This window comes from Triticum dicoccoides, chromosome 7B (genome assembly GCF_002162155.2).
Source record: "Triticum dicoccoides isolate Atlit2015 ecotype Zavitan chromosome 7B, WEW_v2.0, whole genome shotgun sequence".
Taxonomy (NCBI): domain Eukaryota; kingdom Viridiplantae; phylum Streptophyta; class Magnoliopsida; order Poales; family Poaceae; genus Triticum; species Triticum dicoccoides.
The window spans coordinates 744,170,777-744,180,375 of NC_041393.1; the positions used below are offsets into that span (position 1 = coordinate 744,170,777).

At 42.7% G+C, this 9,599-nt stretch overlaps 1 protein-coding gene across 1 annotated transcript in view; it reads left to right on the top strand.

The window, feature by feature from the left end:
- Nucleotides 1-9,216, top strand: part of LOC119339638 — a 31,871-nt gene extending 22,655 nt beyond the window's left edge. Inside the window, exon 2 of the mRNA XM_037611616.1 lies at nucleotides 8,352-9,216. Within this exon, the coding sequence (XP_037467513.1) occupies nucleotides 8,352-9,216 (865 nt within the window). The remainder of the gene's footprint in view (nucleotides 1-8,351) is intronic.
- Nucleotides 9,217-9,599: the final 383 nt, after the last annotated feature.

Below are 9,599 nucleotides of genomic sequence, written 5' to 3' on the forward strand. Positions count from 1 at the left end.
ACCGGTTGCAGCCACCAACCCAAACTAAAGGCCACCACCTCTTTAGTACTGGTTCGTGACACGAACCGGTACTAAAGGTTCACCACGAACCGGTACTAATGAGCGTCGGCCGCCTGGCCATTGGAATCGGCACTAATGGTCACATTAATGCCGGTTCAATTGTAAACCGGGACTAATGAGTTTCACATTAGACCCTTTTTCTACTAGTGAGTCGTCATTTCTTAAAGTTTGGGCTGCGATGCTTATGTGAAAAAGCTTCAACCTGATAAGCTCGAACCCAAATCGGAGAAATGTGTCTTCATAGGATACCCAAAGGAGACTGTTGGGTACACCTTCTATCACAGATCCGAAGGCAAGATATTCGTTGCTAAGGATGGATCCTTTCTAGAGAAGGAGTTTCTCTCGAAAGAAGTGAGTGGGAGGAAAGTAGAACTTGATGAGGTTATGCTTAAGTCTGTCTGAATCATGTTAGTAATTGCTGCATTTTATGATTATGAAATTTGGCAAATGGATGTAAAGACCGCATTCTTGAATGGAATTCTGGAAGAAGAGTTGTATATGATGCAACTCGAAGGTTTTTTCAATCCAAAGGATGCTAACAAAGTGTGCATAGCTCCAGCGATCAATTTATGGACTGGTAGAAGCATCTCGGAGTTGGTTTTGATAGTGTGATCAAAGCATATGTTTCTATACAGACATTTGGAAAAGCCTGTATTTACAAGAAAGTGAGTGGGAGCTCTGTAGCATTTCTAATATTATATGTGGATGACATATTGTTGATTGGAAATGATACAGAATTTCTGGATAGCATAAAAGGATACTTGAACAAGAGTTTTTTGATGAAAGACCTCGGTGAAGCTGCTTATATATTGAGCATCGAGATCTATAGAGATAGATCAAGACGTCTAATTGGACTTTCACAAAGCACATACCTTGATAAAGTTTTGAAGAAGTTCAAAATGGATCAAGCAAAGAAAGGGTTCCTTCCTGTGTTACAAGGTGTGAAGTTGAGTCAGACTCAATGCCCGACCGCTGCAGAAGATAGAGAGACAATGAAAGTTGTTCCCTATGCTTCAGCCATAGGCTCTATCATGTATGCAATGCTGTGTACCAGACCTGATGTGTGCGTTGCTATTAGTTTAACAGGTATGTACCAAAGTAATCCATGAGTGGATCACTGGACAACGGTCAAGAATATCCTGAAATACCTGAAAAGGACTAAGGACATGTTTCTCGTTTATGGAGGTGACAAAGAGCTCGTCATAAATGGTTACGTCGATGCAAGCTTTGACACTGATCCGGATGACTGTAAGTCACAAACCGGATACCTATTTATATTGAACGGTGGAGCTGTAAGTTGGTGCAGTGTAAGCAAAGCGTCGTGGCGGGATCTACGTGTGAAGTGGAGTACATAGCTGCTTCGGAAACAACAAACGAAGGAGTTCATATCTGATCTAGGTGTCATACCTAGTGCATCATGTCCAATGAAAATCTTTTGTAACAATACTGATGCAATTCCCTTGGCAAAGGAATCCAGATTTCACAAGAGAACCAAGCACATCAAGAGACGCTCCAATTCCATCCACGATCAAGTCAAGGAGGGAGACATAGAGATTTGCAAGATACATACGGATCTGAATATTGCAGACTCATTGACTAAGCCTCTCTCACGAGCAAAACATGATCAACACCAAGACTTCATGGGTGTTAGAATCATTACTATGTAATCTAGATTATTGACTCTAGTGCAAGTGGGAGACTGAAGGAAATATGCCCTAAACGAAATAATAAAGTTGTTATTTATATTTCATTATATCATGATAAATGTTTATTATTCATGCTAGAATTGTATTAACCGGAAACTTAGTACATGTGTGAATACATAGACAAACAGAGTGTCACTAGTATGCCTCTACTTGACTAGCTCGTTAATCAAAGATGGTTAAGTTTCCTAGCCATAGACATGAGTTGTCATTTGATGAACGGGATCACATCATTAGAGAATGATGTGATTGACTTGACCCATCCTCTAGCTTAGCACGGTGATCGTTTAGTTTGTTGCTATTGCTTTCTTCATGACATATACATGTTCCTATAACTATGAGATTATGCAACTCCCGAATACTGGAGGAACACTTTGTGTGATATCAAACGTCACAACGTAACTGGATGATTATAAAGATGCTATACAGGTGTCTCCGATGGTGTTTGTTGAGTTGGCATAGATCGAAATTAGGATTCGTCACTTCGATTGTCGGAGAGGTATCTCTGGACCCTCTCGGTAACGCAGATCACTATAAGCCTTGCAAGCAATGTGACTAATAAGTTAGTTATGGAATGATGCATTACGGAACGAGTAAAGAGACTTGTCGGTAACGAGATTGAACTAGGTATTGAGATACCAACGGTCGAATCTCGGGCAAGTAACATACCGATGACAAAGTGAACAACGTATGTTGTTATGAGGTTTGACCGATAAAGATCTTCATAGAATATGTAGCAACCAATATGAGCATCCAGGTTCCGCTATTGGTTCTTGACCGGAGATGTGTCTCGGTCATGTCTACATAGTTCTCAAACCCGTAGCACTACTAGGAAAAGGCCTACTAGTGGAGCACCAGTTTTGCCTACTAATGGCGCACTACTGGTGCGCCACTAGTACCACGCCACTAGTATTTTTTACTAATGGCGCACAACTGGTGCGCCATTAGTATACCAGATACTAATGACGCACCTGTAGTGCGCCATTAGTATGCCTAGAGGTGCCCCATTACTATCTCACTTAGTAATGGTGCACCACATAGGAGTGCGCCATTAGTAACATTATTTTTTTTCAAAAAAAAGTTACACATTTTCTTTTCAATTTTTTTTTCTATTTTTTTATTTTTTTTATTTTTTTTCATTTCTTTCTTAATCTCAGGTCACTATGGCTTAATCTCCCCAGCACTAGCTCACTTCACAGGCACTTGTTGATACATCTAGCATATCAATCCTATTAAACCTTGTTGATGTTTAGGACTTTGTTCATGTTCATGAGTGTGATGAAATTTTGAAAAATTATTTCAAACTTCCGTTCATATTACGTATCATATTTTGAAAAAAAAAATCCTGAAAAAAAATTCAAAACTAATTTTTTTTTTCTGTTACTCGTGGCGCACCAAGAAAACGGTGGGCCACTAGTAAGTTTTGAAATTTTTTGAATTTTTTTGCCTCTAGATCTTGAAAGCCCCGTAACTTTTTTCTGTTAGGTTTTTGACGATTTTGAAAATGTTTAACGGGGCTCCCCTCGTTAAATTTGGATGTAACTTTTCGAGTAGATGATTTTTCATATAAAAAACTTTTTACTCCGAGTTCGTATGCAAAAGTTATTCCCATTTTACAAATTCTTGAGAGATTTTGCAAAAAAAGTCGAAATTCATATTTGTAAATTTTCCCAACAACTAGACCAGATATGACATGGAAAACTTATTTTCTTTTATTTTTTAAACTGAAAAGGCGGTCCCCGGGGGTGCATTCGGGGGAATTTTGGGTCAAAATTAGTAATGGCACATCGTGGGTGTGGTGCGCCATTACTAGTTAAACTAGTAATGGCGCACCACACCCACGGGGCGCCATTACTAACTTTGAAAAAAAATATAAAAAATAAACAAAAATAAAAAACTGTTAGTAATGGCGCACCGTGGGTGTGGTGCGCCATTACTAGTTTTAACTACTAATGGCGCACCAGACCCATGGTGCACCATTACTAATTTTAAAAAAAAATAAAAAGTTTGAATTTTTTTTTGAAAAAAATTACTAGTGGCGCACTATGGATGTGGTGCACCATTACTAGTTTAACTAGTAATGGCGTGCGCCATTACTAGTTTAAAAAAAAAAACAAAAAAAATGTTACTAATGGCGCACCATGGATGTGGTGCGCCATTAGTATTTGGACACTAATGGCGCACCAACACATGGTGCGCCATTAGTGTCCATATCATCTATAGCCCTTTTCCTAGTAGTGCAGGGTCCGCACGCTTAAAGTTCGATGAGAATCGGTATTATGAGTTTATGTGTTTTGATGTACCGAAGTTAGTTCAGAGTCCCGGATGTGATCACGGACATGACGAGGAGTCTCGAAATGGTCGAGACATAAAGATTGATATATTGGACGGCTATATCCGAATACCGAAAGTGTTTCCGAGAAGTTTCGGATAAAACTGGAGTGCCGGAGGGTTATCGGAACCCCCGGGGGAACTAACGGGCCTCGATGGGCCTTAGTGGAGAGAGAGAGAGAGGCGGCCAGGGCAGGCCGCGCACCCCCTCCCCATTGAGCCCGAATTGGACTAGGAAGGGCGGGGGCTTTCCTTCTCCCTCTCCCTCTCCTTCCTTCCCCCTCTCTCCCTTTAGGTGGAAACCTACTAGGACATGGAGTCCTAGTAGGATTCCCCTCTTGGGGGGGGGGGGTGCCAACGAGGACCGGCCTGCCTCCGCTCCCTCCTTTATATACATGGGGAGGGGGGCACCCTAGAACACACAAGTTGACAATTGTTTTAGCGGTGTGCGGTGCCCCCTCCACAGAATCCCACCTCGGTCATATTGTTGTAGTTCTTAGGCGAAGCCCTGCGTCGGTAACTTCATCAACAACGTCAACACGCCGTCGTGCTGACGGAACTCTCCCTCGGCCTCAGCTGGATCTAGAGTTCGAGGGACGTCACCGTGCTGAACGTGTGCAGATCGTGGAGGTGCCGTTCTTTCGGTACTTGATCGATTGGATCGCGAAGACGTTCGACTACATCAACCGCGTCACTAGACGCTTCCGCTTACGGTCTACGAGGGTACATGGACAACACTCTCCCACTCGTTGCTATGCATCACATAGATCTTGCATGATTGTAGGAATTTTTTTGAAATTATTGCGTTCCGCAACACCGCATGCATAATAAACATTAAATCTGGACACATGGATTGTCCAGGCGGACCTAGAGAAAAAGCACACGGACTGTGAGGACATGTGCCCCAACTGATAGTGTGCCAAGCAGATTGTGTGGACATCCACAAAGATCCCGAGGTTGCTCCAGGTTTATGGGAATTCGAACATCCTAAATGGTCCGTGAACATTTTATGCATGGGGTTGGAGGGCAAAAAGGATCTGAACCACGCGGTTCAAACATTTAGGGATTTTTGATGAACCACCCTAATATATGCTTTGTTCACACTTTTTGCGGATTGATCCCCTCCCCCATCGACCTACTACATTGGTTTTCAGTTTCTTTAATGAAGATTTCCTTCTATAAAACTATTTGCCATCCTTTTTCTCGTATAATGAGTTTTATATAAATGGATGCACCATATTTGCCTTGTTTTAATTGGTAACATCTAAAAAAATTAGAACGGCAATGGAGGTGTCTTTTTTTGCGGGTGACAACGGAGGTGTCAAAAGCGTATACTCTCCCAAATTAATGTTCCGCGAGACCTTGGAGCGTGCAATTAACCTCAAATCTTTGAACTTTCCCATAACGATGATGATCAGGTTGAAGGCATTTCTACACACTCTAGCATTCTTCTCGATGCAAATCTCTAAATACACATGCATAAATAATATTAATGTGACCATTTTTCATCTAGATTCGTGGTCTCTAATGAATTTCATCCACCAATTTGCCAAAGAGATTTCTCCTTCCTAGAGATGTCAATGCAGGCCGATAAGCCTAAATAATTTTTAATAGATTCTCAAATCCTCTCATAGGAATATCATTTGAACATAATGCAGGCTGTCAATTTGTTAACTCCCTTTAGAACCTGACAAATAAAATGGTTGAGCCAATATAAGAGTTTGCTTTTAAAGGGAGAGGATGGATTTTTTCTGAAATACTTCATTCCATTGATGATAAAATTAGCCTCGTATGTTTCTACGTTTGGATAAAACAAAAGAATGTAAAAGTCTTCAAAATAGAAATATTTTAAGGTCCAATTTATTTAATAACATATCAAATATCACTGATGTTATTAAATTACGAAATTTTATGGTGACAATTCATTTCATCAAATCTCTAATAAAAATGTAGATAAATTTGAAATTAGAAACGTAGAAAAATAGTTACATTAAATATATCTCTAAATATATATTTCTAATTTATAAAGTGAAAGAAAAATAATATTAAGAGGAATAGAAAACATATTGCATCCGCTCTATTTTCCATAGAATAAAGATATGATATTCTCCTTGGAATAAATTAATGTCAAAATGTGTTTTTATAAAACATATATCAAGTTATTCTATGTATATTACCACTTTCTCTTGTAATTACATACACCCATTTGAATGTTATATGATATGTTAAATTTAATTGTTTTTTCTTTATTTATGTTGAACATTTTTACTTTAATGCTATTATATATCTTATTTTAGTAATAAAGTCATATTGGTTCCATTAATACACGCAATTTTCAACATACTATCTCAATTATTATTTTTTGTATAGCTAGTATGATTAATTATCTAGTCACGCTTCGGTACAATAACATACATATTTTTTTATTATTTATCGTAATCAAAATACTTTCACATATAGAAAATTAAATTATATTTTAATCGAACAATGACATATTTTTATTTTTAATTGAGATATTTATGCAAATCATTTATTGCAATGCATTTCTCCGTAAATCTAAGAGAACGTATATATAACATTTCTCCAAGTATACATTTCTGTAAATTATATTATAGCATTTTTATGTGTTTCTATATCTATAGTATCCTTAAATATCCGAACTTGGTAGAGTGATTTAGAGTCTACGAGGAGTCTCAAATTTAGGTGTAACTACAAATAAATAAATTCTACCAACTGTATAGTGTGTAATGTGTCCATAAGCAGTTCCTCAACCATCTTGTTACCGGAGCTTCCAACAAAGGAAGGGGATCCCATGAGTTCATCAAGGGTCGCCGAAAACTGTGTCGGCTTACTCTCGCTTCACACTTACTGCAACTAGGAGGAAGGGGGAGAGGTGGTTGAGCCCTCGTTGCTAATATATATACGACTCAACGGTAAGATACTTGTATCATATCTAAAGAGATTTCTCAGTTAATCGGTGAAAAAAAGATGAATACAAAAGAAATCTCTTTCAAATATATAGATATGAATATGGATGTAAGTTGGGGAGTGTCCTTACAACCTGTGTTGTGGTCTTGCTCTGCTGAATCTCGATCAGAAAGCTGATTAGGCTGGGCAGATCAATCTGGAATCACCAAGGAATTAAAACAGAGGCCAGAAACCAAGAACGATCCTGGCATTCCAGCGCAACAGTGCCACTTGTCTGCTGTCACAACCGCTGAAAACCACCTCACTCCCTCTCCAGTCACCACGCGTTGTACCTCGACCACACACGCACACGTGCAAGCGCGTGTGTCACTGTCAGACATCAACCCACGTCCAGCTCAACTTGTAGACCGATCTGAGGAAGAGGGCCGGACATTATAGTCCAACACTCCCCCTCATGTCTATGCTCCTTTGGAGCTATATGACATGAATAACGGAAGCGGGGGCATGCCGCAATTTTTTATTGCGTTTACTGGGTTTTGAACCATGAACCTCTTGGTTGTAAGTTTATGCACCTAACAAGTTCATCCATCAAACTGATCTGATGGAAGAGACTAGGCAGCACATTATACGTCAACACTCCCCCTCACGTGTGGCTCCCTCAGGCCTAAACGTGGACTGATAGTGGGCTGCAATTTAATTGCGCCAGCCGGGTCGTGAACTCAAGAACTCTTGGCTCCGATACCATGTAGAAGTGCATGCTCTAGCCAATACAACATAAAGACCGATCGTGGGCTGCAATTTTAATTGCGCCAGCCGGCTCTTGAACTCAAGACCTCTTGGCTCTGATACCATGTAGAAGTGCATGCTCTAGCCAATGCAACCAAAAGACCGATCTGAGTTGGCTCTGATACCATGTAGAAGTGCATGCTCTAGCCAATGCAACCAAAAGACCGATCTGAGGGAGAGGGTCGAACATTATACTCCAACACTCCCCCTCACGTCTATGCTCCTTTGGAGCTATATGACATGGGCAGCGGAAGCGGGGGCAGGCCACAATTTTTTATTGCGTTTACTAGGTTTTGAACCCTGAACCTCTTGGTTGTAAGTTTATGCACCTAACCAGTTCATCCATAAGACCGATCTGATGGAAGAGACTAGGCAGCATATTATATGCCAACCCAACTGATACTCGAGAGAGCTCAGCTTAGCTCAGATGGGATCTTTATAAGCCAGCAACGCTGCACAGACTCAGACACAGACACACACACCAACCATCCTCAAAGCGGCAGCTCGACCGTAAGCCACGACGTGCGTCTCCTTCCCTCTCAGCCCGTCGAGGTCTCCCAAAGTACGCACTCCGTTGTCGTCCTACCACGGGCGATCCGTGTGCCTGCCGTGCCGCTCACACCCAATCCTCGCTCATCTCCACACCCACATCCGCTCCGTGCGTGCCTGGGCGCAGCAGGGCACGGCGGTGTTGGCCGCCTCCATGGCCACGGGGCTAGCGCACGTAGACGCGCTCCATGTCGCGCTCGACGACCTCCTCGACCTACCCGAGGCCCAGGCTGCGCTCTCCGGCGCCGGCGGCAGCGTCGACCGCCTCCTGGACTCCTTTCTCCACCTCGCCGACGTGCACGGCTGCTTCCAGGAAGCCATGGTGGTGCTCAAGCAGGACATCTCCGAGGCGCTGGTGGCCGTGCGCCGTCGCAACGGGGCACGCCTGGCTTCAGCAGTGCGGTCGCAGCGCAGGACCGGGAAGGAATTCGCGAGCCTTGCCGCCGCGGCCAGCGAGTGCGCCGTCAGGCCGTCCCGCCTGAGTATCCTCGGCGGCAGCCAAGGCAGCGCGGCGGAGGTCGAGGTGACCGGGCTGCTGTTGGAGTCGGCTGTGGCCACCGTGTCGGCTTCGGCCGCACTGTTCGGGGCCATGGCGACCATGTTGGGGTCGGTGGCGGCGGAGTCGTGCTCGTGCAAACGGACAGCGGCGCTGGTGTCCCTGGTAACGAAGAAAAAGAAGAAGGCGTCGGCGCCGGGGTCGGGATGGGCGGCGGAGCTACCTGTGGCTGCCGTGGCGGAAAGGCTGGAGGAGCTGGAGGAGTTCATCGAGGAGATGGAGGCCGGAAGCGAGAAGGTGTTCCCGAGCCTCGTGCAGACTAGGGTCGCGCTCCTCAACATCCACACGCTCCACATCTTCTAACTTTGCACTGTCATGTACTCTCTCCGTAAAGAAATATAAAAGCGTTTAGATCACTAAAGTAGTGATCTAAACGCTCTAGTACCATCCATCTTAGCTGTACTAGTGAAATTAGTGGCAGAAATCCAGTGTAACTGTAAATAAGTAGATGATGAAAAGAAGAAGGAATTTGTAGTACTCCCTCCGTCTAGGTGAGTAAGTCATCTTAGGTTGTGCACCGTGACAAAGGAGGAGGGGACAATGAGAGACTTTAATATTTATTTGCTAATTAATAGCATTGCATGCAATGAACTAACCACTACATGTCGTGTTTGATAGTCTCAAGTCATTAAAAACATGCAGACCCCTCATCTCTCATTGGTTGATATGTCAAAAAACAAAAAACG